The 27935-nt window shown below is 47.4% G+C and overlaps 2 protein-coding genes across 7 annotated transcripts in view; one reads left to right on the forward strand and one right to left on the reverse strand.

Annotated features, from left to right (window-relative positions):
* Nucleotides 1-27935, reverse strand: part of LOC144122189 (general transcription factor 3C polypeptide 3) — a 188808-nt gene that overhangs the window by 139855 nt on the left and 21018 nt on the right. For all 6 annotated transcript variants that reach the window (XR_013312837.1, XM_077655763.1, XM_077655764.1 and 3 more), the window contains exons 7-10: nt 20872-21033; nt 4270-4357; nt 4157-4215; nt 3991-4091 (exon numbers count right to left, since the gene is read on the reverse strand). Coding sequence is in view for 5 of the 6 variants with exons in the window: in XM_077655763.1 (XP_077511889.1) it covers nt 3991-4091; nt 4157-4215; nt 4270-4357; nt 20872-21033 (410 nt within the window). In the remaining variant the exon portion in view is untranslated. The remainder of the gene's footprint in view (nt 1-3990; nt 4092-4156; nt 4216-4269; nt 4358-20871; nt 21034-27935) is intronic.
* Nucleotides 17336-18203, forward strand: LOC144122191 (uncharacterized). The gene has a single exon (XM_077655774.1). The coding sequence runs from the start codon at nt 17465-17467 to the stop codon at nt 18179-18181; it is 717 nt and encodes a 238-aa protein (XP_077511900.1). The 5' UTR covers nt 17336-17464; the 3' UTR covers nt 18182-18203.

Raw genomic sequence — 27935 nt, forward strand, 5'->3', positions numbered from 1 at the left:
TGTTAACCGTACTCGCCAAAGACTGCCTATGGTTCATTTAGAACTGTTGTGTTTCGATTGAACCGCATCCGTAACACAAGCAAAATGATCCCGTTTTATTTCACGAGCTTCATTCATGTATGCTCTCATGGTGACGCCGCGGGTGATAGGCAGCACGCTCTCACTTGAGATGACGTCACGGACGTGCTGCCTGCGGGCGGTTGACAACATGCTTGCATGACACAGCAACAACACTGGTGGTGGCCGTGCAACATATAGAGGAACAACTTCCACTTCATCAATTAATTCATGCAAATACTCGCTCGTTGCACTTGTCAGCATGAACATGGCCGTCACTTATGGGTAGCACAGATTTCCAATTCCTATTTCATGCTTTTCTTGGCAAAATCTGTAAGCGCAGCGCCTGGACATAATGAGAGCCGGCACTTAGCCCATGCAAACTATGTTTGCTCAGAAAAGCAAAGGTTCGGACAAGTTTCTCATGGCATGAACCACAGCCTACACACGAACAAAGGGAGCAAACCCACAATAGGAGATTGCACCAATGAAATGTTTGTTTTTTCACAATGCCAAAACTGAGGCTTAATATAGTACTTAAGCGCTAACAATTTTTCTGAAAGAATATTTGCTCTAAAAAGTGTCTCTTAAACACAAAAAATTATTTTCCATGTTTAGCTATATTTGATGGCATGAAGAAAAAGCCCTTTCTCGCCACGGGCAAATTCAGTGATCATTTATGTCTATGCGCTTTTCAGCTCATTTATCGCAATGTACAGTAAGCAACAAGCCATAAAAAGAACAATGATAGGTGTAACGTTAAGAGACCGGAAGCGGGCAGCAGAGTGGGTGAGGGAACAAACGCGGGTTAATGACATCCTAGTTGAAACCAAGAGAAAGAAATGGGCTTGGGCAGGGCATGTAATGCAAAGACAAGATAACCGCTGGTCCTCAAGGGTAACCGAGTGGATTCCAAGAGAAGGCAAGCGCAGCAGGGGGTGGCAGAAGGTTAGGTTGGGAGAGGTCTTTGCCTTGCAGTGGGCGTAGTCAGGCTGATGATGATGACCGTAGGCATATTTTATTACAGGGCATACTGATTGTAAAATAACACGTCCTTGCAATACTTTCATAGTGAACTAGATAGTGGTAGTGGGGCGAGGGCGAGTGGCGAGCCGAGGCTGTTTGCATGGGCACCGGCAGGCACTGCGCTTACTGTGCGTGCTTGCTTGCAGCGAAGTTCACCCACACATCGGATCAGTATGCTCAGGGTGCCCATGTTTGGCAATGCTGAATGCGTACCATGTCAGCGATGTCTGCAAAAGGTTGCCCAGCAGAGGCCGTGATCTGCCTATGACAAGGTTTGCAGAACTGAATGCGGCTATGAAGAACGAACAGTCTGTCTCGTCTTTCCCTTTTTCACAATATCTACTAAGTGAAAACTCGTTAATTCGAACCTCGATAATTCTAATTTTCGGATAATTCGGACTACACTGCTTGGTCCGGCCAAGTTCCATAGAGATCTGTGTATAAAAAAGCCCGTTAATTCTAAAGCGAGTCGGTTCCACTACGGATAATTTGAACTACGTGCCGCCGCGCCTGGGCGGCTTGGCACACAGCACGTGACCCAACCCCCCCAAAAGAGCACCTCCGCATAGTTAGAGGATGCGCACGTCCTAAACCTAAACGGGGACTAAAGATGGAACCAGATAAAACCGTGGAAGAGTGGGTAAAGCTTAAATGGTGGCATCACCGGCGCGGAGGCCGGCGGCGCCGGAGGGCACGGGTTGGCGGCCGTGGCTGCCTACCCTCATTTTCGCGCAGCCTCCGAAACTCACAACTAAATACTCGTTAATTCGAGCCCTGTTAGTTCGGAAATACGGATAAGTACTGTTGGCGCGGTCCTAGCCAACGCCCATGAAAGGCTATGACTTCGGACAGGCGCTACAATTTACGTGCGAAAAACATTTTTTTTTCTTAGCGAGTGTCCATCCTTCCACCTTCAGTCACCAACGAAAGCACGCGGCAGCTGCGATCATGACGCCGGCTTTTAGAATAGAATAGGGCATGCTAGGCGATGCTTTTAGCATTGCCCGACCTGGCCCGGCGGTCAGCCGCTGGCCGGAAGTGGCCAACGTGGGCTGTCAGCGCGGACCAATCAGGGCGCGACCGCGTCTGACTTCTGCCTGCTTCTACAACATGGCCGCGCCTGCCTAAGTGGCGTCTCGCTTCACCACGAACTCGTCATTGCCGCTAGACTGTGCCTGACGTTAACGGCAAACAAAAGTCGCACGAAGCTTTCGCTTTGTCTGAAGATGGCCGCAGCACAAAATTTTAGCGATCAAGCGCGCCAGATTTTCAGAATGCTTCTTCATTTTCAAAGCTGCTAGGCTTAGCCACTACGCGTCGGTTGACGCCAGGAAGCACAGGAGGTTCAAACAGGTTAGCTATTTTGGTTCAGAAAGGGGTCACAGAGAATAATTCGTCCTCTTTGTCGTCACTGAATAAATAATAGCTTAATTGTAAATGCACAGCTGTTCTTTTCAGCATTTTACTAAGCATATGGAATCACGGCGTTTCTAAATCCTGGCGGCAGCCGCCCCTTTCCCGCCACTTGTGGTGCTGCACGGCAGCAGTGGTGCTGCACGGCAGCCGCACCGCTCAAAATCCGCAGCACAAATTCGCACCATGTGGGTCACACGTACTGAAAAACGAGGCTTGCACAACCGGAAAAGCGCTGGCACTTTGCAAAGTTCGCTTCTCCCCCTTGCTAGAACTGATGACAAAAGGTAAACGCACTGTAATGTTACCGCTGCTGCGCAGCATCTTGGCGCTCTGCCAATAAATGCATTGTAGACCGTGACGGTGTGAAACGGGGCGGGAAGCGTTAATGACTGACTATTTTTTTTTTCAAATTCTTAGGCAAAAATCAGGGGTGAGTGGGTTAATTATGCGAGTGGATTACATATACCGTAACGCAAATGGTTTCTGTCAGTTTTTTCGAGACCATTCGATAATTTAAACATCAGATAGTTCAAACTTTTTTCCCGGTCCCGTGAAGTTCGAATTAACGAGCTTTTACTGTATCATAACCACACACTCATGTCTCTGTACATTACACCAAAATTTTATATGTCCCCATGTGTTGATCATCGCTTCAAATTTCATTTACCTTTTGCAGCGCACAGTCACCTGCTCATACTCATTCTAACCAAGAACGTGTTACGAGTGGAACCACCTGCCTGCCAGCAAAATTAGTCGCTATCACAGACAGCAATCATTTTTGCAAAACACTAACAAACGTTGCCATTATTTTTTTTCCTTTTGTACTTCTTTTCCTTTGTGCCCTGTAATTTTGGAAGTTTTTGTTCTGCTACTATTGCACTCATTTACCTGCATTTTTTTTGCTATATTTTTCCCGATGTAATTACGTTTTTGACCTCTGCCTTTTTTCGACATAATCATGTACTAAAGCCCCTTTCCTCTATAATGCTTTCTGTAAGCCCCGAGGATACACAAATAAATAAATAAATAAACTGCACGCCAGGCCGCAAGCTCGACATTTCTTCAGAATAGGTGATGCAGGTGTTGACGGCTGCAGTGAGGCAAAATTTTCAGCTGTTCTACACAGTGTCATGGTGCAGTTGTTTGCGAAATACGGGATTTTGCAGGACAATGACGTTAGAACGACGTGTTTTGGGACTGCAGCAGTGATGACGGCACAGCGCTAGAGAGGACGATGGCACAAGTTTGGACGAGTGGTCCAGTGACTAATACATTTGGAGTATGTCCAGGGGCACGCCCTTCTTTTCTTTTTCCTGACATGCGATTTGGGGGGCGTCGACTTACATTTGAGTCAACTTACAATCATGTATATACGGCATTCTTTGACCTCCCTGTTTGATTCAAAATGCTGAGACCTTTTGTGAGCGTTTAAAATAGCGTGTGATGCTTTTGTGCAGTTCTGCAGAGCACGCAGAAGAACCACCACCTCACCTGGCAAAAGCCCCAAGCGCATCAACCAGCAGATCTGCACTGAGGGCCTCGTGTCCCGGGGGCAGCGGCAGAAGCTGGACACCACAGTGGCTGTGCAGCAGCTGAGAAAGGGAAACAAGGACTGCAGGGTTCACCATCCCTGAGACAGTTCCGAGGGAAGACTCACCAGCAGGGCAGCCGTGAACTGCTTCTGGGCCAGCTGCAGCTCCAGCAGCATGTTGATGTCTGCACACAGCACAGCATGAGACACACCTTGAGGGCACCACTGACAGTGCTCACCTTCCGAGGAAACGTCTGTGGGGAACTTGAGCACCGTGGTGAGCAGCACGTGCGTGGCCGCGGCCATGTTGCCCCGCTGATGGTGCACCTGTGCAGCACAGCACATGCCTGCTGCTGCAAAGCATGCCCTCCGAAAGGGAAGAGGAAGCCACCACCGGACAAAGCACACAAAGGATCTATTCTCTTACCGATGCTACTTGAATCACACAAGTCACAGCCTTATTTGCAACCTTCCTCACTTCCGGGCATCCCAGGCAATTCAAGTTCTGCCTCACAAAGCACATCTAACAAATTGCCTCAAATCCACAAAGGACCATGGCACACGTTTTATCACTCAAAATTACCGTATTAAAACGCATAATTTGTACACACCAGTTTTTTACCCAGGTTATTAAAAAGCTTTTAATGCACATTTTATACAAGGCAGCCCCGGAAAGACTGGCACAGCTGCATGTCGCCGTACCCAGCTGCGAAAAGTGCAAGTGGCAACGGGACACTGCCAAGCGGGCCTCCCCAAAAATTCAAATTTCGCACTGTTTACCCGGCTCGCTCGCACTGGTGGCCACTTTCCCAGACAAACAGTTGCGGAAGCAAACTGCTGATAACCTCCGGTGCGCACCTGAATCCAGAAACCACCGAACCACTGGCTGTTTGGTTTGCAGCTAGTTAGCCGGGCTGCACACAAGAGCACCGTTTTATCACCTTTTATCTGCATTTGCCCCCAACAGCTGCCTTTGTGACTGGATTGATTTTTTTGGCCAGTGAGGGTTGTGAGTTGGGGGTCCAATGTAGAGGCAGCAAATATGGCATATATTGCACATTATGACCTTTGCAGAGTTTATTTTAGGACGCATTCACAAAATCTCTGCAATTTGCACATCCCCCTTTTAGGCCTTAATTTAGAGGAAAAAAAGTGCAAAAATTGCACAAGTAAATATGGTATGTGATGTGTGAGCAGAACAGTACGTTAAATTATCAACCATAACAGCAAAAATAAAGCATAAGAGAAAATAACTGTTATATCAATAAAAGCCTCATGGAAACAATATTTTAACAGACTGCACTGAAACGGGTCAGGAGTTAGCAGTGATGTAAACAAGAAGTCATATTCAGTGAGAAAAATAAAACATCAAATAGAAAATGATTATGCAAATACAATGCTGATCATCTCATGTGTAAGGCTATTCCCTAGGCTTTGGCACATGGCAGGGCAGATGCATTAAATACTTTCACATGATAAAAAACATGCACAAAGCTACAGACAGTGATTGTGGCATGGCTGTGACAAGGGCAGGGTGTTGCTGTACTGAGTGAAAAAATGCAGTGAGCTCCCTCTAGATGGAAGCCCACGTCGTACTACCGTGGCTGGGACAAATCACTACGCAGTATTGCGGCCCAGCGGAGGGCTGCACCCCCGCACAGTGCCTGCAGCCTGTCATCGTCAGCAGTGTGGCGGCCAGCATGACCACGCAATCCATGGGATCGTGTCCTCATGCCGGCCACTCAGGCCGAAACGAGCGCCAGCGCTCAAGACTAGTGCGATCCAGAAGGATTGCTACGTGGGGCACGGCCATCCCAAGGGTCACAGCGCCGCACGGTGCTTGCTATGCGGGGCAAACGGTAGACCGGCTGGTGGGTTAATCCGTGGCAGCCGGCATGACAATGCAACCTGTAGGATAGCGTCCTTATGCCAGCCACTCAGGCCAAAAGCAGCGTCACCCTCCCCAGGTCCCTACGGCCAACGGGAGGATCACAAAGGTCTTCCCGTTCAACGGGCAGATCCGAAGGATCTCTGCACCGCTGTTAAACACGCCATCTTTCATCCCTTATGAAAACCAGTCTCAAAGTGCACTGTGATTTTATGAAAATTTTTTATGTAAATCATTTTATGAAATGAGCAGAGAAGTGCGAGTGCTCGATGCAATTCTAGAGACGTAATTGATAATGATAGCTTTACGTTGGTCTCACAGGAATGGTGGTTATATCGTATTTATTCGCCTAATTTGCATACTTTTCATATTCAAATTAAGGCTTCAAAAACGGGGTGAAAAAATAATGTGGAGATTTTGCAAACATGTCCTAAAGAACTCAATGCATAATCGTCACCAACACCATCATCAGCCTGACAAGGCCCATTCCAGGGCAAAGGGCTCACCCAGGTCTCCCTCATTATAACCCGGTCCTGAGCCAGCTGCAGCCACCTCAAACCCACAAGCTTCTTAATCTCTTCTGCCCACCTAACTTTTTGCCGCCCTCTGCTATGTTTGTGTTCACTTGGAATCCAGTGCACTGTACCACCGTACTGAATATATATACTGTACATTGCCACCTATATGTCAACCCTTGCAGGCAAAAAGAAATAAATGCAGGAGGGCACTTTGTTGACCTAAAGTGCAGTGAGACGAACGCCTTTAGTGTGGTGTTGCTGCTTGTGCCGCTGATGTGTGGTGAAGATGTTGATTAAAGGCTACACAACTGTTCGCTTCACAACACTTTTGCTGACGTTCATTAGCACGCGCACGCTTGGTTGCTGGAGACACAGGAGGGCGTTTAGGTGACATCCTTCCAGATCGGCGTTCAGGAGGCAACTGGCAAGATTGTCCGGGGAGCGCTGCTCTCGAACGATGGTGGCACCACTCAATGACGTCACACGCATGCGCAGTAGGCTGAAGCGCAGGTGCGCCTTCTGCATGCGCAGTGCATCATCGTATGCTGAGTTCCCAGTTACGTCATACTACACCAACCACTAGCATTGCTAATTAACTAATTACTATTTAACTGTGAGGATACTTGTCTGCCTACATAGAGGAATGCAATGCAAAAGCATGCATTTTGATGAAAGGAAAGGTTTTTGAGGGAAGGATGCAGTAGCTCTCAGATCTCGAGATATGGACCCCTGAGCCATTTGGCTGACAGCTATAGTGTGACACTTTTCTGTGAACATCCCCGCTGGCGAGTCATGAGCCTATAAAGGCCTTGAAAGTTGACTCGAAATACAAGTTGACACATTTGCCCCCTCCCGCACACCACATTACGTAGTTCCCCATGGGATGGTAGCATGCACAAAACAAACACACGATGATACAAACACACAGTCAACATTCAGAGGCAAATGGAGATTAAAGGCAACAAAAAGGTGCCCTCGCACACGACCTGGCCATGGAGCACCAACCTTGTTGATAAGGAGGGATCAATTCTGCTACATCGAAGAAAGCCTGGCACACCATCTGATAGGTGGCGCCCAGATACAGCAGCGACTTCAAAGAGCAGTTGCTTTTTTAGGTGGCCCCCCCAAGTTGAGGACAGAGAAATAGGTACACTGCAGGAAGGGAGGGTAAACCAAGACCAGTACAGAACCTCACAGGAAAGACAGGAAAAAGATAACTTTACACTTAGCTACATAAGTATGCAGGGTGGCAGAAGCCATTCCAAGTGAAGCGGCTCAACCAACAAGCAATTGGTAATGACGGAAAAAGCAGCGCTCGAAAGACAGGAGAAAACGAAGAGGACACCACCAACTCTAACTTTCAACTGACTTTCATCCAATGCAACAGGTTTTCGTACACTGCGAGTGTGTCAACACATCATCCCACAATCCGATCACACAGACAGTCACTTTGCACCACACCTTCTACAGAACGTTTTTAACAAAGTATGTACTAGCGCAAAGAACACAGGACACAACAAAGTAACACATACGACAAGAACAGAGCAGATAGAACATTTTTGCATATCTCTGGTTACAGACACAACACGAGGCAGAAAGACGCTCTGGAGGAAGGAGGAAGACGCTCTGTCCCGTCTTGCTGCCTTGTGTTGTGTCTGTTTTCGTGCCTGTAACCATACAGTTGCCAACTTGCCCAGCAAGACGTTCTTTTAAACAAAACGAATTGTTCGCGCCATCAAGAAACATCATCTCCTTCCTTGATGGCAAAAGAGAGCGAGTGCTCACACAATCATCTTTCAGGTTTTTATTTCTCTACCTTCCATGATCTCCCATGTTAGCTGCTTTCGACTCCTGTTTATTACTTTGCAACCACTGAGCATCGGACTGCACTCACCCAGCTTGAACTCTTGACAGTGTTCAGGAAGGTTTTTTTTACCATTTTCTACATCTTTGTTGTGTTCGCGCAGCCTTTCATTTAGCCCCCCCCCCCCCATACCCCTGGTTTGGCCCATGTACACTTTGCTACATGACATCAGCAGGGAATACCACATACAACCCCTTCCACACAATCAACAAATTTGTTCTTGTGCTCCTTACTGCAGATTTTCTTGTCTGTCCTGTCTTTCGAGCACTGCTTTTTTCATCACGGCATATCAACTTGCCCTAACAGCTACCCTTATTAAGCAATTAGTAGTGCTTTTGCGGAAACACATCTTCGAGATAAATAATTGAAAACTATGCTTCGCAAGGTGCAACAAGAATGCAGGATCAAGAAAGGAGGAGGAATCGGCGTACTTATTCAACAAGGCACAACTTGACAGCACGAAAAACAAACCTGCTAAGAACATTTATGGATCCATGGCACAGCAGCACGAACAGGCATAGTTTATTTGTGGGCAGGTAGAAAGAGTGAAAACAACAATGAAGAGTCCGTGAAGGCTGGACATGTTTAAAAATGATGGAGAAGTGATCCTGGCAGGGGATATGAATGCTCCCTCCGAGGGACTCGATGGGCACACGGACTACAACAGCAAACTCTAATTAGACCTAGTGTATTTACACGATTGCAAGTCGACCCCCCCATATCACATACCAGGAAAAAAAAAAAAAGAAGAGCGTGCTCATGGGTATGTTCCAGAATGAAAATGTATTAATCACTGGACTATTTGTCCTCACTAGCACTGCCGTGTTGTTATCAGAGCATGTTGTTATCCCGCGAAATCCTGCACTTCCCAAACAACCACACCATGACATTGCGTGGAACAGCTGAAAATTTTGCCTCGCTGCAGCCGCCATACCTGTACCATCAGTTCCAAGATGTCGAACTTACGGCCTGGCATGCAGCTGTTCATTTCTTTGGTGCAAAGAATTACAGCAGTCTTGGATATAGCCGTGAACGAGCGCCGGATGCTTACAAGAGCCAGAGCGCAAATGACGAATGACAAAGCAGTGCATTAAAAACTGGTAAAATGTGGCCAGCAGTCAAGTCAGATGTGTTCAACAGAGCCAAAGGGAAACTATGCGCAAGTGGCATTGGCTATTGCATCAGCTAACAACACTTCGCGGAACCGCCGCTGTTCTGAGTGGCAGTGTCCCCATGATTGGAACAGCAGCCTTTCCATGAACTATCCATGCTCCCTTGAGCACCGAATACGGAGTTGAAAGTAAATAAAAAATGAAAAATCGTTCCAAAAAGCGTGCAGAATAGCCGAATGCTACTGGGTTGGTCCTTAAAGGGGCTCTGAAACGCATTCCGAGGAGGGCACATTAACTCACTTAATCACTCCACTGTGTTGCCATGAAAACCAGAGCCAAATAATACTCTTCTACACACAGCAGACAACCCACAATCACGCGTCAAAGTTGGCGAGCCCTTCCCGGCGACTTTTTCATGCTCGCACCCTCCTCCGTCCCCCGCATCTGCGTAGAGAAGACAAGGTGCGAGGTGGCCATTGGTTAGATTCTTTCAGACCTCGGGCAGCTACGGTGGCCGCGGCCAACGAGCCACTTATCTCCGGCGGGTCGGGAAGCTCTGCTCACAGAGGGGGGGTCGGTGAAGGAGCGCCTACCTTCCAGCGTGCAAAAAGTGACGAGAGGAGAGGGAAAGGCGCGAAGACGCTGAAATTCAAATTTTAACTACAGATAACTCAGCTTCTACAAAGGGCATTTAAAAAATTCTTGCTGGACACTATTCGTGAAGCGGCGTTCTTTAAAATCCCAGGCATGCCGCAACTTTATTAGAGCCCATTTCACAACCCCTTTAAGGACCGACAGTTATCTTGCCTTCGCAGTACATGACCTGCCCACGCCCATTTCTTCCTCTTGGTGAGGACTAGGGTGTCACTAACCCGCGTTTGTTTCCTCACCCGCTCTGCCGCTTCCGGTCTCTTAACGTTACACCTATCATTTTTCTTTCCATGGCTCGCTGCGTTGTTCTTAACTTAAGCTGAACTCTTTTCGGTAACCTCCATGTTCCTGCCCCATAGGTGAGTACCGGTAAGGTAGAGCTGTGGTACACTTTTCTCTTGAGGAATATTGGTAATCTGCCACTCATGATCTGAGAGAACCTGCCATATGTGCTCCACCGCATTGTTATTCTTAATGTTATTTCCCTCTCATGATCCGGACCAACTGATGTATTCCTTTACCACTTCCAATTGTGAACTGCTGTTCCCTTGCTAGACTGTTGCAAATTACCTTGGTTTTCTGCATGTTAATTTTTAGATCCACCGTTCTGCTCTGCCTGTCTATCCCATTGATCATGATTTGCAGTTCACCTCCTGATTGACTCAGCAAGGCAATGTCATCAGCGAATCACAGATTATTTAGGTATTCTCCATTTACTCTTATCCCTTACTGTTCCCAAATCAGGCCTCGGAAAAGCTCCTGTAAACAGGCGGTGAACAGCATTGGCGAGATTGTGTCTCCTTGCCTGACGCCCTTCCTTATTGAAATACAGTCCGTTTCCTTAAGGGTAACGGACTGTAGCGAAGGCAAGCGTAGCAGGGGGCGGCGAAAGTTAGGTGGGCAGATCAGATTAAGAAGTTTGCGGGGATAAGATACCAAGTTTATTCGAAACTAGGCCAATAGTTTTTTTAAAAGCACGAGATGTGACTCTCTTAGGCTGACTTAGGCTTGAGGATTTTGTCGTCGTGTTTAATCGTCGTATTCATAAAATACAATGACAACACTAAAAAACGAAAAAAAGTAGCACGCAGGTGGCATCCCCATAAAACACCAACAGAAGACTGCACTGTAGCCATTACTATCTATAGCTGATGCCAATAAAAGCCCACAAGAGCATTGGCTACCTTTGTGAACTTGTTTTCTCTTCGTGTGGAGGCATGGGCACGTTCCATGGCAATGAAAGTTTTTCACGCATGGTTTTTCACAGACCATGGCACCAAGTAGGTGGTGTCATTACAGTGCCGCCTTCAAGCAAAAAGTGCTCACTCTACAATGGGCCACATCAAGTGCACATCGCTAGGAGTTGTAGCTAGCTGGATGGCTGCAGCCTGGGATGACATCAAGAATTTAGTCACATTCGGGACTAACTTTTTGCTTACGCTGCCACGATGAGGGTGTTCAGGAGCCCAAAGAAAGGCCGCCATCCTGAAGTGGAATGAGCACTGGCAGATTTTGTGAAACCACGGAGGTCGGCGGCACTTTCAGTGACCACAGAAGAGCTACAGGGCAAAGTGAGAGAGCTGGCAAGAGAGCAAGGCACTGCAGTGAAACGTGCAAGTGAACTCCAACTGGCCAGGCCAAGTGCACATCGCTAGGAGTTGTAGCTAAGCTGGACTGCTGCAGCCTGAGATGATTTCACAAGAAAGGTGGACAAGACAACGCGCTACTGACAACTGATTTTTATTGACAGAAACACATAATATATAGGCTCACCGTCACACCCCCTATAAGCAAATGTCAGAAAGAAGAATAGGGTCATAAAGGCGATAAAAGACAAACACTAAAAACATGGCTTAGTTAAAGACGATAAGATCGGAGAAAGAAGATTAAAAGGCATGGCAAAGAAAGGTGCAACAAAGAACTCTTTGGATATAATTGAATTTCTTGATGATAATCGGCAAATTGGGAATTTCTTTTCTGTTGATGCTAAAGATCTTTTCTATTCCATTCCCCATAAGGAATTGTTCACAGCCGTTCAAGAATGCAGTGAGGAAAGGGGGGGTACATCTTTTCAAAACACAGCTGGTGTGACAGTAGGGAATTTCATGACTCAGTTAGAATTTTATCTTAATGCCACAATTGTACAGTTTGAAAGTGGATCGCTCATACAGAAGAAAGGGATTTCACAGCATAAAAGGCGTGAAACGTCAGCAGCCTATGCCCGTTGAGGATAGAATTAGGCCAGAAGTGGGGCCCTACTCCCACCGCGTTGCCCATAACCTGAAAAAAGTTGCATCTAAATTCAAAGTTCCAGTTGTATTCTCTGCTCCCTGTAAGCTGACCTCATTATGTCCTCGTGTAAACACAGAAAAAAGAAGAGAGAAAACCTGTGGAACCAGGCATGCCCGTAGGTACCTAGAATGCAATGAAGGAGTTGTTTATCAGATCCCACTCGCGTGTGGAAAAGTGTATATTCGACAGATGGGGCGTTGCCTAAATGAAAGGTTGAGGGAGCATGAGCGTTCGGTGGGGACGGGAACAGGTTCTAATCTGCCTCTTCACTGTAAGGACTGTGCACAAAGCACCTGCGGTCCCATTCTTGAAAGAACTGTAGTTTTACGTAGAGGCCGTGATCGAGTGTCCCGCGAATTAAAAGAAGCCTTTTTAATTAGGAAAACGGGCCTGAGTGCCGTTGGCGATGCTTCTATCTTCTTGTACAAAACCGAAGAAGCCTTTTTAGAAAAGTTTTCCTGATACGAACACGTGTACAGGTGCTGTGGTTTTTTCCCAGTGTAATCTGAAGGGTTCAGTGCACTAAGGCTTGTAGATGGTTTTTTTGTCTGACGCTTTTTTCTGGTTTTTTTACGGTTTTAATGCATTTTGGTTTTGTCTTCATCCTTTCAGTTCCCATTCAGTCATGTTTCTTTGGCCCTTTACACCACGTGTCATGCCTTTTAATTTTCTTTCTCCGATCTTATCGTTTTTAACTAATACCCCTGTCACACTAGCAAATTTAATGTCATTTCAATCGAATGTCATTCGATGCCTCGAATGTCATTCGGTGTCTTTCGGTGCTACACGGTAAAAAATAATGTCATTCGAAAATGATGGTAGTGATGATCAGTGAAAAAAAAATAGTACAATTCAAACACATCAACGCGCATAAAAAATGTTACAAATTGTTGTGTAGTGTTGTAAGAGCGGGTGAGAACATTTCTGTGCAATATTATAAGCTTAAAATATTATTTATGGCCATTCTGCAGCACTTCAGCCATCAAAAGCCAAGCTAAGTACAAAGTCAACCATAAATCCGAAAAATGTAAACAAACAAAATGGCTGACACGGTGGCGCGCGGCGACGCGTGGAGCATGGAAATGACTTCTGAAAGGTGAAGTGCTCAGTGACATCGGCAGCGATCCAGCTGGCGAAACTTAAATGGCGGCCAGGCTGTGGTACCAATGTTGCCAGACAGCACGCTAGACGTCTACAGACGAGTTCGACGGACACAGTGTTGCCACTTTCTCTCCATCCTCCTCCTCATGCACACGCCCCCCCCCACCCTCTCCATCCCCTTTCAGATACCGTATTTCACGCTTCGTAAGGCGTGCGCTGTAGCGTGTTCGCCGCTGGGCTTCCAGATGCCGTGGATAATTATAGCACCCTTCGCGAAGGGTGCGGTCGCTATAGCCGGCACGCTTCCGACGGTCTCTGGGCAGGCGTTGCATAATTCCTGCACGCTTCCGACAGTCTCGGGAACTCCCAATTTAAGCTCCACTGCTCTGACACGACCGAAACTTTCGCTCTGCGCGGCCGCTATAGCCAGCATGCACACGAATCCGGCAGGCGTTGCATAATTCCTGCACGCTTCCGACAGTCTCGGGAACTCCCAATTTAAGCCTGAGCCGGTGAGCCGCTAGGCGGTGTACGCATACTGGTGTGGCTTACTTAAAAAAAACTGATATTTGAGCTAGTTGGTGCACACTTCTGGGAATAACAGCGCTGAGACGAGGGACAAAGAAAGAAGACAACAGGACCGGCGCTCAGAAGCTCAATTCCCAGAACCTCAATTACTACAGCATTTTAACCACTTTTTAAAATGCAGGAAATTTTGTATGTGCTAGCTTCTTTCGTGGATGCTTATGAAAGATTGCATACATTAGACGAATCGGTGATCTTATAATGTTTTTGTCCATGCATACCCACTGCGTTCTAACGAGCCTGCAAGGCACTGAGAGTAAAATGATTGTGTTTTACTCGCCTCTGATGTGAGATTGCATAATTGAGACCGGCAAGAAATTGCCACTGTGGCATGAGAGAGAATTCGGGCGGAGCGGGCAGCAGCGCCTCTGCCTAGGCAGCTCTTGGTGGCTCCGAGAGGAGCCGGTAAAAAAAATAGCGACAGCGGGTGCTGTCGCTGAAGTCGGCGTTGCAGAGTCGACTTCAATGGGGAGTGCAGATCGGCGACAGCGGCTGCGTGGCGATCGTTTAGAGCAACAAAGACCGCCTCGGACGCCCCAATGTCAAGTTGGCAACGAAGGAAATAATATGGATAACATACTGACACGAGGATTGGAAGTAGAAGAAGAAAGAGATCGCAGCCTCTAGAAGTAGACGACGCTGAAGTGTAGGTCCGTTTCTCTGGTGCCCTCGTTCAGCCGCTGCAGTTCCTCTTCAGTGTAACAACTGTTACACATCTGGTGGAGGTGCTGGGTATACGTCCTTTTTGGTAACATTATTCAATTTCCTGTAATTAACACAGAATCGCAACGTGTTGTCTTTCTTTTTCACCAGGACCACCGGCGATGCCCACGGACTTGTTGACGGCTGTATAACGTCGTCTGCAAGCATTTCATCGACTTGCGTCCTAATAGCTTCGCGCTCTTTAGGCGAAACACGGTATGGACGCTGACAAACTGGTGGCGTCGCCGAATTGGTGACAATGCGATGCTTGGCTGCTGGCGTACGTCCGACCTTGGAGCTCGCCGCGAAGCAATCTTTAAAATCAAGTAGCAGCGACGACAGAAGGTTCTTCTGATGAGCTGACAACTCCGGGTTGATTTTAACCTTCTGAAGGGCGTTACTTGGTGCGGCATCGTCGTGAAGATTCACCTGTACGGGGCACAGATTCGGCAACCTATCCACGTCATCGAGGAAGGCGACGGCCGTTCCCTTGGCGAGGTGTTGAATTTCGTTCGTGAAATTCATCAGAAAAACTGTCGCACAGCCGTCATTCAGTTCAACAACACCGCGCGCGATAGCCACACCCTTCTCGAGCAACAGCGAAGGGTGACTGTGCACAATACCTTCGTAGTCGTGAAACGAGTCGTTCCTCACTAACACCAGCACACTGGACTGTGGTGGCAGCATTACGTCGTCTTCGACTATACGCAGAGCGTTGACTCCTGGGCCTTCTGTGTTACTGTGCGCCACGGCTTGCTTCGTCGAAAATGTGACTCGCGCCTCGTGTAGATCGATCACAGCACCGTTTGCCTGTAGAAAGTTGAGGCCCAGGATCAAATCTCTCGAACACTCGCTCAACACGACGAATTCACCCACGTAGACGAAACCGCGGATGCCGACTCGGGCTGTGCACCTTCCGGCCGGGCTAATGAGGTGACCTCCAGCCGTGCGAATGCTAGGGCCCAACCATGGTGTCAAAACTTTGCTCAATTCCTGGGCGAGGGTGTGGCTCATCACAGAATAGTCAGCCCCAGTATCAAGTAAAGCGATGGTGTCAGTTCCGTCAATTGTCACACGCAAATCAGAAGTAGCGCGTCGGATGCTGTCGCTACCCTGCCCCGGTGAGGAATTAGCGTATCGGTATATCGGCGGCGGAGGATCTTCAGTTCTCCCGACAGCAGCGGCCTTGCCTCCGGAGACCGCTGGAATTAGTTTTCCCGGCATGGACTGGGAGAACGCCGCTCAGGGTAGCCGGCGTCTCGGCGAGGGCTTGGGAAACGGTAACGCAGCGGAGATGACGACCTAGGATCGTAGCGACCGTATGTCCCAGGCCTCTGACGGGCCGACAGATGAGCTTCAATTTCGAATGGTCGTTCGCCATTCCGGGGGCAAGGGTCGTCGGGCACGAAACCACACAGACCCACTCGGCGGTACGGGCAGGCCCTGTAATGATGTCCCGCCTCACCACAGTGGTAGCAAAGGGGCCGCCGGTCCGGTGCACGCCACACTTCACACTTCCGTGGCCGCTGATAAGCTGGTCGAGCAGGCACACGGGAAAGACCAGACTGCTGCGCTGCGTGAGTCGCGGTATCCACGTCGTAGCCTGGCGTTGGGGCCCGGCAGAGGACAGATGCATAGGTTGGTCTGACCTCAGTCTGTCTTGGGATCTCAGGCAGTTGTTGCTGCTGTCAAAGAAGTTGTTGCTGCTGAAGTCGCCGACTTCTTCGTCCACAACATCGTCCTGTGTCATGGCGCTCCTGCAGCTATCATTACTGCCCGTGGAGCTGCATTCACGGCCCGCTTCACTCAGGCTGTACTCAAGCTCACGCACACCAACCATAGACGTACAACAGCCTACCACCCGCAGACAAATGGCTTGGTAGAACGCCTCAACAGGACCTTGACCGACATGCTTTCCATGTATATTGATATCGAGCACAAGACATGAGACGAAATTCTCCCATACGCAACCTTCGCATATAATACCGCGCAGCAAGAGACGACGCAGTTCACTCCGTTCGAATTAGTCTTCGGTCGACAGGTTACCACCCCCCTCGATGCTATGCTACCCGTGGACCCCCCCCGACAGTGAGAGTGAACTTGTTGTCGACGTTGCCACCTATGTTCAGCGCGCGGAAGAAGCATGGCAACTGGCCAGACACCGCATTCACCGTCAGCAGCAGATCGATGCTGACCGCTACAACCTTGGATGCCGCTACGTTACCTACCACCCAGGCGACTATGTGTGGGTTTGGACGCCCGTTCGTCGTCGCGGGCTGTCCGAAAAGTTACTGCGCCGCTACTTCGGCCCTTACCTTGTTGTCCGCCGCCTCAGCAACGTAACGTACGAAGTTGCACCAGCCTCGCCAGCTCGTTGATCGCACAACGGCAAGCGCAGCGACGTTGTGCATGTGGTGCGAATGAAGCCGTACTACGAGCGACCCCCCGAGTGACTTTCCGGCTGCATGTAGTCATATTCCGTGATGTCAGCCTTGTGGTGTCCCTCTTGAACACTTTTTCTCCCCGCTATTCGGTCTGACGGTAACACCGCATCGGGGCGATGCTCCTGAGGAGGGGGCAGTGACACGAGGATTGGAAGTAGAAGAAGAAAGAGATCGCAGCCTCTAGAAGTAGACGACGCTGAAGTGTAGGTCCGTTTCTCTGGTGCCCTCGTTCAGCCGCTGCAGTTCCTCTTCAGTGTAACAACTGTTACAATATTGTATGGCGAAGGGCCTCACTTCTACCCAGACACGGGAGCTCGTGTTGAAGGATTTCAAGCTGAGGAACGACGCCAGGAGCGACTGGCGGAACTACATCCGAGAAGTTCTCGAGCAAGAGCTCCAAGCGCGGCCCCCCATGGGAGGAGTCGGCCAGGAGGTGCAGATAGACGAGACACTTTTGCGGGGGAAGCGAAAGGCGAACAGACGTCGGCTCCTGACCGGCGATGCAGTACCCCCGAGGCACCGCAACAATTCCGGTGGTGTGGCCGACAAGGGCCCGTGGGTGTTCGGGATGGTGTGGTCACAGACTGGAGAGCTAAGACTTTTCCAAGTGGAGAAAAGGGACGCCGCAACGTTGGGCCCAATCATCGCCGCCAACATCATGCCAGGCACCACTGTCTACAGCGACGAATGGGCCGCTTGCAGCTGCATCCCCAGCCTGCAAGACGGGAACGGAGCTCCCTTAAACTTAGACTGGCACACAGTCAACCACACCACCAATTTCGTCGACCCGCTCACAGGGGCCAACACTCAGAGGATCGAGAGTGCGTGGCAGAAGGTGAAGCGTAAGCTTGTGCGGAACGGGCAGAAGACCTCCCGGGCCCTGCTGCAGTCGCACCTATCCTGGCAGTGGTGGCAATCCATCAACGGTCGCACCAAGTGCCAGGACCCGTTTCTGCGGCTGATGGAGGCGATTGCACGGCGCTACCCGCTCTAAACCATCGCCACGCCGCCGCTGTCGCCGATCTGCACTCCCCATTGAAGTCGACTCTGCAACGCCGACTTCAGCGACAGCACCCGCTGTCGCTATTTTTTTTACCGGCTCCTCTCGGAGCCACCGAGAGCTGCCTAGGCAGAGGCGCTGCTGCCCGCTCCGCCCGAATTCTCTCTCATGCCACAGTGGCAATTTCTTGCCGGTCTCAATTATGCAATCTCACATCAGAGGCGAGTAAAACACAGTCATTTTACTCTCAGTGCCTTGCAGGCTCGTTAGAACGCAGTGGGTATGCACGGACAAAAACATTATAAGATCACCGATTCGTCTAATGTATGCAATCTTTCATAAGCATCCACGAAAGAAGCTAGCACATACAAAATTTCCTGCATTTTAAAAAGTGGTTAAAATGCTGTAGTAATTGAGGTTCTGGGAATTGAGCTTCTGAGCGCCGGTCCTGTTGTCTTCTTTCTTTGTCCCTCGTCTCAGCGCTGTTATTCCCAGAAGTGTGCACCAACTAGCTCAAATATCAGTTTTTTTTAAGTAAGCCACACCAGTATGCGTACACCGCCTAGCGGCTCACCGGCTCAGGCTTAAATTGGGAGTTCCCGAGACTGTCGGAAGCGTGCAGGAATTATGCAACGCCTGCCGGATTCGTGTGCATGCTGGCTATAGCGGCCGCGCAGAGCGAAAGTTTCGGTCGTGTCAGAGCAGTGGAGCTTAAATTGGGAGTTCCCGAGACTGTCGGAAGCGTGCAGGAATTATGCAACGCCTGCCGGATTCGTGTGCATGCCGGCTATAGCGGCCGCGCAGAGCGAAAGTTTCGGTCATGCCAGAGCAGTGCAGCTTAAATTGGGAGTTCCCGAGACCGTCGGAAGCGTGCCGGCTATAGCGACCGCACCCTTCGCGAAGGGTGCTATAATTATCCACGGCATCTGGAAGCCCAGCGGCGAACACGCTACAGCGCGCGCCTTACGTAGCGTGAAATAGGGTATCTGAAAGGGGATGGAGAGGGTGGGGGGGGGGGGGGGGGGGGGGGGGCGTGTGCATGAGGAGGAGGATGGAGAGAAAGTGGCAACACTGTGTCCGTCGAAGTCGTCTGTAGATGTCTAGCGTGCAGTCTGGCAACATTGGTGCCGCAGCCTGGCCGCCATTTAAGTTACGCCAGCCGGATCGCTGCCGTGACATCTTTAAGTACTTCCGAGCTAAACGAACATGTAACGCCAACCAGCAAGAAACACGCAACCCAAAATGATCAGCGGTCGCGGGAAAGGCCCTGCTTTACGGTCGGCTGCTGCCGCTGACTGCTGCTGGGACTGAGAGTAATAGCTATCCACGACAGCTACAAGTGTGAAGAGGTTCGCAACAAAATTAACATTTTTTAGCAGAACTAAATAAATACAATTTATAACTTTGACAGTGCACACACGCTTTTTTCGCGTGTCGCTTGTTTCTGCTGCGCGTATGGTGTCCAGAGTACACATTCGGTTCGACATCGAATGCGAATGAGTTTCGTGAACTCATTCGATAGCGAATGTCATTCGAACCTAATGACATTAAATGTTCCCATGTAGCAGCAGATTAATCGCATTAGGTGAGAATGCCATTCAAAACAAATGACATTAAATTTGCTAGTGTGACAGGGGTATAAGCCATGTTTTTAGTGTTTGTATTTTATCGCCTTTATGACCCTACTCATCTTTCCGACGTTTGCTGCAGCTGATAGGTGGTGTGATGGTGAGCCTATATATCATGTGTTTCTGTCAATAAAAAACAGTTGTCAGTAGCGCATTGTCTTGCCCACCTTTCTTGTGAATGTGTCTTATTTAGCGCTAACGTTTGTACATAGAACTATGCACCAACTAGCCCAGCGACAAGTGTTACTTGAGCCTGAGATGACATCCCGGAAAGCTTGGTTGTGCGCTCGTTCTGAAAGTGCAGCATTTCCAGTGCACTAGAAGGCGCAGAAGATTGTGCACTGTACGAAGAGGACAGTGATCGGGAGGCCAGCGATGACGAGGACGAATGAGTGGGGGCACGTTTGTGGAAATAAATGCCGTGCTGTCCCTGCTGTCATTCTCAATTAATTTTTCGGTCAGCTTACATTCAAGGAAAGCCTTTTTTGTTCTTTGGCCTTCCTTTTGGGTGTCGGCTTAGAATTGAGGCTGGCCTAGATTCGAGTAAATACGGTAGCCACGGATGGCACAGGACAGGGTTACCAGGAGAGGCCTTTGTCCTGCAATGGGCAGAGTCAGGAGTGAAGTGTTTTCTTTCACCATGATCTTAACCTTAAGAAAACTTAAAAGGAGGATGCCGACCCTGTTTCCCGTACAGGAGCTGAAACGTTTTTTTGTTGTCTTTTGTTTTTTGTTTTTTACTTTTGGTCGGCGTCCTCCTTTTAAGTTTTATTATGATTGTCCCCGACCAGACGAGTTTTCGTCCAACTCTCGACTTCCTTAACCTTAAGAGTACAATAGAAGAACGGCCGATTGGTTCCATGGTGACAAGAAACATCAAACAGCGCTACACAACCGAACCAGAAAGAGGAGGAGACAAACACGGCACGAGTTGTCTAGAGCTGTTTGAAGTTTCTTGTCACCTTAAGAGTACAATATGGTAGCAACAGAGCTCAGTTTCCTTCAAGTGCCAGCACCCTGCTGTGTCACAAACCAGTGGTGAGAGAGAAGGCGCACCTTGGCGAGCTCACGAGACAGCTTGAGGCAGGCAGTGCCCTGGCCCATCTGTTGGACAAGGGCCGTGCAGCAAGCCAGGGCACGCTGCTGGTCGCCCACCTGCTCGTACAGCGAGCACAGCTCGAAGCGTAGCTCCACGTTGGATGGGTCCGCACGCACCGCCTGCATCAAAGTGCGATGACAGAGGCTTTGCATTTCATGGCTGCAGTAATGGCCATACTTACCCAAATGTAACATGAGGGTTGCTCAATTGAGCGGCGAGTCATGCCTCTATAATAATGCTGACTGTTCTCGCCAACATTTAAACGAGTAATCGTCTTGCGCGGAGCTGCTGGAAAATTGCACGAGTCCAATGTCACTGAAAAGTGTATCGGAGTGATATACCGGGAAAAAGTTGAGAAAACGCCTTTTAGTGGGCACGGCGGACCGCGCCGGAACATCGCACTAAGCATGCCTCCGTTCTTGCTTATGCAGGTTTTTCTGCTCGGCTTCGTCAGTATCAGCAATCGCACGTGCATCGACTGTCTTTCACCGATATCACCTGTGGGCTTGGCATCTGAATATGACGCATCAGCTCCCAATCAGCCCCCTGCTGGCAGTATCGTTCGAGATGTGACGTCGACAAGAGCTTCAGCTATAAAAGAAGGCCTGCACAGCTTCATCTTCAGTGGGCACGGCGGACCGCGCCGGAAGATCGCACTAAGCATGCCTCCGTTTTTGCTTATGCAGGTCAGTGCCGGTTATGCTTACAGAAGTGACGACCCCTTTTTGCTGGTCCTGCCGAGCCCACGGCGTGTTGTTTGTATAGCATACGAGTGTCTACGCGTTTGTGAACTCCTCTTGTGTGGAGATGTTGAAAGTAACCCGGGTCCTGATGTACAAGTAATGTTTGATAAGATCTTGGAAAGCCAGAAGTGCATACAGCAGGACGTGTCTGATCTGAAAATTCTGCATGAAAAGATTAATGCGGCTATCATTTCCCTGTCTGATCATCTAATTCAAGTAGAAAAAGCTGTCGAGCAACACTTGAATTCTGCTCGTCAGTCTCTTCATATGCAAAACCGAAAATTGGTCGGTTTGGAAGATCGTAACAGGCGCGCAAACATAGTCATTTATGGAGGATCAGAAAAAGAGGAAGAAACTAAAAAAGATTTAAAGCAAACCGTTCTTAACGAAGTATTTCACAAGCAGCTTGATGTCTCTGCTTCATCAGTAGACCGTTTCCTCAGACTTGGTAAATCAACCAATAAAAAGAGGCCCATAATAGTTCATTTCCAAGATCTTGATGAAAAGAACGCCGTGTTTAAAAACATAGGGAAACTAAAAGGCACTGGCATTTACATTCAGAACGACTACTCTCAGGAAACATTACGAAAATGCAAGTTACTCTGGCAGTCAGCTCGAAAGGAAAATGATGACGGCCATAAAGTGAGGTTAGTTCACGACAGACTGATTGTTGACAATGAAACGTTTGTCTGAAACGACGCATCGAATAGCCGTACTAAAATCGCCTCGGACCCTGTACGGAACTCCGACTGACTACCCGCTCGCACTTCTGCAAACTTTCCGACTGACTACCAGCTCGCACTTCTGCAAACTATCGACACCTAACTATTATTAACCTCAATGCTCAGAGCATAGTCAATAAAGCAGAATCGCTTGAAGTCTTACTGATCACTCATAGTCCCCCCATTGTTGTGATAACTGAAACTTGGCTTCACTCTGGCATTAGTGACGACTGCGTTTTTCCTCCCTCTTACCATGTCTTCAGGCGTGATAGGGGTTCCCGCGGCGGAGGTGTCGCTATCCTATTAAAACGTGATATTAAAAGTGAGGTTTTGCAGCAAATTGACAACCATGAAAGTTTATTCCTAAAGGTTAATTACGTTGGTCACACTTTCATTCTGGGCGCGCTGTATAGGCCTCGATTCTGGTCCTGACTATATGCGCAAATTGCAGGATCATATGTATTCATTTAGGAACAGTAAAATCATTATTTCTGGAGACTTTAATATTCCAAATATGAATTGGTGTACTGGATCTTTTGAACCTTCTGAAAATGCAGACATAATTTCAGACCTAATGATTGCTCATGACCTTGTACAAGTTGTAACTGAGCCAACAAGGGTGCGAGGAATGTGCAATTCCGTTTTAGACTTGGTATTTGTCAGCCGCTTGTTTTCTGTGCACATGTCTTCTGTATTGGAGGGAATATCAGATCACAGACTGGTACTTGTTTCTGTAATATTTTCTTTTTGTGATAAACCGCGCAAAAATTTGCTTAAAGATATAAAAGACTTTTCACGTGCAAATGATGAATTAGTACTTGATTATTTAGACATTGCTTTTGACAGATTTTCGGGTGAAGATGTTTCAGTTTTGTGGGTTACTTTCAAGGAGCACTGTGAATTTTGTCTGTTGAATTTCATTCCAGACAAAAAAAAAAGCTGTAAAGAAAAAGAATCCATGGATTAATCGCCACATTATTCATTTCAAACGTAAAGTAAAGCGCCTGAAGCGCTCGAAACGGGCAAACATAGATCTTTTAGCAAAACTTGCAGCTGAACTTTCTTCGAATATTAGATTTGCCAGGAAACGGTACTTCACAGAATGTCACCCGGAATTCATAAAAAATAACCCTGCTATGTTTTGGAATCATATCAGAGAGTCTCATAAGCCGATCGAGCAAATAGTTGCGAATGGATGCGTTGTTAGGTGCACAAATCGGCATTGCAACAGCTTTTAATAATTATTTCCACTCTGTATTCTCAGCTGATGGAAATGGAAAGACGGTTTTCTTTGTGATCCCTTTGAACCTTTAGACATTGTATCTGATGGGGGTGTCATTGAAATGCTACTCCGATTAGATACGAAGTGTTCTTCCGGTCCAGACGGCATCCCTAATGCATTTTTGCGGCGCTATGCTGAATCATTGTCTCGTTTTTTGTCCAAAATATTTCGTGCTTCCTTATCTTCTTGCTCCTTGCCGCCTGATTGGCTGACAGGGAAGGTTATTCCTGTTTATAAAAATGATGATCGACTCTGTGTAAACAACTACCGCCCAATCTCTCTAACGACATCCTGTTGTAAGCTTATTGAACATATTATTGCCAATCATATACTTGCAATATTAAACAGTAATGGTGCGTTAAACCCTGCTCAGCACGGCTTTAGGAAAGGATTCTCTACTACTACCCAACTGATAATAGCCATTCATAATTTCAGTGCAGCTTTAGACAAGTCAGGCCAAATTGATCTTTTATTTTTAGATTTTGCCAAAGCCTTTGACAAGGTGCCACATAACACACTTCTTTTAAAACTGAAGCTCATTGGTGTACCACCTCCGCTCATTGCTTGGATTGCAGCTTATCTACAACACAGGACGCAGTTTGTGGAGATTGGCGGTAGTTGTTCTCCCCCGCTCCCTGCAACCTCTGGGGTCCCTCAGGGAAGTGTGCTTGGTCCTCTACTTTCTTTAATTTATGTAAATGATCTAGTTTCCGGTATTAACCCAGCTGTTAAGATTGCTCTGTTTGCCGATAATTGCATGATATATACTCCGGTATCTTCCGTTTCTGACCAGGAACATTTAGATAATGCTCTGCTTAGTGTCGTTTCCTGGAGTGAAAAATGGGGTATGGAAATAAATACTCAGACGACTGTGCTCTTACGGATAACAAGGAAGAAAAATTCATTTTCCTTCAACTATTGCATTAATGGCGTTCCGGTTAAAGAAGTGCCAAGGTATAAGTATCTTGGTATTTTAATAAACTCGCAACTAAAATGGAATGACCATATAGACCGCATTAAATCCTCAGCTTTACGTAAACTTGATTTTCTTCGCCATAAACTTAGGGGCGCACCTAGCAGCTGCAAGCTATTAGCCTATAATACGCTTATAAGATTAAAACTTGAATATACCGCCATCGTTTGGGACCCCCATGCAAGAAAAGACATAGCAGAATTAGAAAAAATACAGAGACGTGCAGTACGTTTCATATTTAATAGATACAAGAGAACTGATTCCCCATCTTCGTTAATGGCAGCAAATTATATTAAACCACTCCACGTCAGACGCAAGATAGCCTGCCTATCCTTCCTTCACCAGCTAATCCATGGAAAACTAGGCATTTCTCCAGTGCCCTATGTGCAGTTTTCAGAAACGCGTAAAACTCGTCGTCATCATGATCACACCTTAGCACCATACTTCGCGCATACTAACACCTTTAAATTTTCTTTTTTTCCACAAACGATTGACGAATGGAACGCCCTGCCTCTACAGGTGATATCGGCTGTTGATCTTGACAAGGCACTCTGTGAGCTATTTTAAATATATGTACTACATTGCACAATTTTATTGTTCTGTGTTTTACGATGTAACTGTTTTTGTGTTGAGTGAATGTATTTTTCTGCCCTCCCTGCCTGGACTCAAATGAGGGTCTGCAGTATTGTGGAAATAAATAAAAATAAACTGGCAATGTCCACGGCCTATAGGTGGTGCAACGAAACAGAGGGCAAGACTGGTCGAAAGCGCAAATTTGGCCTTGTATGTGTGCTGAGGTTAGTAAGCAATAATCTGGCACTATCAATCACTAACCCACTCTCCTTAGGCAATACTATAATGAGAAACATTGGATCAAGCCAGGTTTAAGTGAAGGCGGTAAAGTACAGAGTCGATCACACTTGTCTAGAGCGCTCAAGAGGTGCCATCCGTGGGAAATAAAGCGGAACTCTAAAGCATGTATTGACTTTCACTGATAATGGTTGCGCTGGAGAGCAGCAGAATAGACACGTGAACTGCACAGGCACCAGCACCTTACCGTTAGCAAAGCGGCTTCGAAAAGATTTCACTTTATTTGCTTCGCAGCACACCGCCCGAGCGCTCTAGACAGGTGTGATCGACTCTGTACTCACAGAGTGCATATCACATCATTTGCAGCAGAGTAAAAGCTTTCACTATGCTGGATTGGTTACACGCAGGCATCAGAGTTGCACATACTTTCTCTGTTAATTAATGCATTTGCGCTTGCCGCATTTTGTTGTAATGCACATAACCCAACTTGTTCCATGTATGACACGGGGCCACAGAATCGAGCAGGTGTGCCAAGTTTGGTGGTGCGAAGAGCATGTCCAAAAAACCACTTCTTCAGGATCCATCGGTGCGTGGTGCAGTGCACGACAAGAGTGTGTTGTGTTGTGTTTTATGGCACATAGGCAACTAGTAAGGCCATCATGCCCCATGCACAAGGTATATAGGAAAAAATTTTCACTGAATTTTATAGAGATGTGAAAAATCATTGGTGGTGTAGAGGGCCTAAAACGATAGTAGCACCTAGTGATCACCAAGAAAAAAAATTTTAGAAATGGCTACTTGTAAAAGCCTTAAAGAGGGTTGGGTAACCTCAGCCGCTCTCCTTGGCTGGACAAGGATCCCGAGGCTCCCAACGAACAAAATTAAGACCTTAGCCTTCTCAGGAATGAGAAAGTGGCTGAAGGTTTACCATGCAATAAAGCGAGCCAGTGGTTCAAAATTTAGTTTTTCAAGTACGCCTGCTTCTTTTAAAAAGCTAAAAATAGAAGGTGTGTTAACAATGGCATTATCATCTAAGAGCAGTGCGGGATGAAAAGGAATGCATTCATTATAAAATTGAGTAAAGTACTTTTTCCTTAGTTTTTTCCAGTTTAACACAAGAGAATAACATGTGGTTAACCGTATGTTCACCTCCACATTCTTCGTAGAAAGGTTTGTCTTATTTTGTTAGCAGGAAGTTGCGCATAAGGTGCGTGTGGCCTATTCGGAGACGGCATAAGATCACTTCCTAGAAACGTTCCTGGTGCACACATGACTTAAATTCACCTAAAACCGGTTTTACCAAGTGTAGTTTATTATTCAGCTCGCTGCTCCAAGCAGACTGCCGTTCTTCCCTCACTTTACAATGTTATAAGTTCATGCAATGTTTAAAGGGCATGTTTGCTTTTTTCATTTCCTTGCCACGAGCTTGAGCAGCACACAAATCTGCTCTCTCGTTGCCTTTTGTTTCGACATGACTCGGGGCCCAGCAGAGTTTTGTTTTCTCCTTGAGCCGTGGCTGTTACTATGCTGTGTATGATGTGACCCAGTAGGGGAATGATTGCATTTTTACAGTGAAGAGCTGTAAGTGAACTTAAGAAGTCTGTGTGAATAACGCTCTTTCTGAGGTTCTCGTTCATTATTTTTTCTATGGCCACACGGACTGAGCAACATTCTGCAGTGAAGATGGATGCGCACTGTGGAAGTAGTACTGTTCTCTCCAAATTCCCTTGCACCACTGCACCTCCTACGTGGACATCAGTTTTTGAACCACCAGTGTAAAAGTCAGTAAAACAATTTATTTTTCCTTGAGTGCAAGAAATTCTTGTATATTATATGTCGTTGCGGAATTTGCTTTTTGTGTAACACACGTGTAACAGTGAAATCGCAGACTGCAGGAAGATTGTACCATGGGGGCAGTGGATCTTGTCTTCGTGCAATGCTAAGTAATGTGTTGAGTATGCCGAGATTCTGGCACATCTCCACAAAATGCAAGAGCAGTGGCCTGGTAGTTTGCGGTTTGTTGTTAGTGTTCTAGATGGGCACTTTATAACTATTTGGTGACGGATATGTTTCAGTAGGGAATGAATCTTTAGAGTGCACGTGAGCATGCTTATTCTGTCTGCAAGTTGTGGTTCATTGGTTTCTACATACAGACTCTTTATGGGTGACGTCCTGTACACACCAATGGAAAGACGCAAACCTAGTCGCTTCAAATGAAGTAAGTAAGTAAGCAGAATCATACCACAGAGCGATAAATTTGTAGAAGGCTGGCCCTGTCAGAACCTCAGTGTTTATGTGAAAGGACTTTGAGTGTGTTCAGTGATTGGGAAGCTTTCTTTTTTTAATGTGTTTATGCGAGGCAGGAAGGTGAGTTTTCTGTCAAATGTTATGCCTAGAAATTTGTGCTCATTTTTTATGAGTAGCTTGGTTTTGTTCGAGTGTAGGGTCGGATCTGCCTGTAATCCTTGTTTGAAGGAGAAAAGAATAGCCA

The sequence above is a fragment of the Amblyomma americanum genome, chromosome 2, assembly GCF_052857255.1.
Source record: "Amblyomma americanum isolate KBUSLIRL-KWMA chromosome 2, ASM5285725v1, whole genome shotgun sequence".
Classification (NCBI taxonomy): Eukaryota; Metazoa; Arthropoda; class Arachnida; order Ixodida; family Ixodidae; genus Amblyomma; species Amblyomma americanum.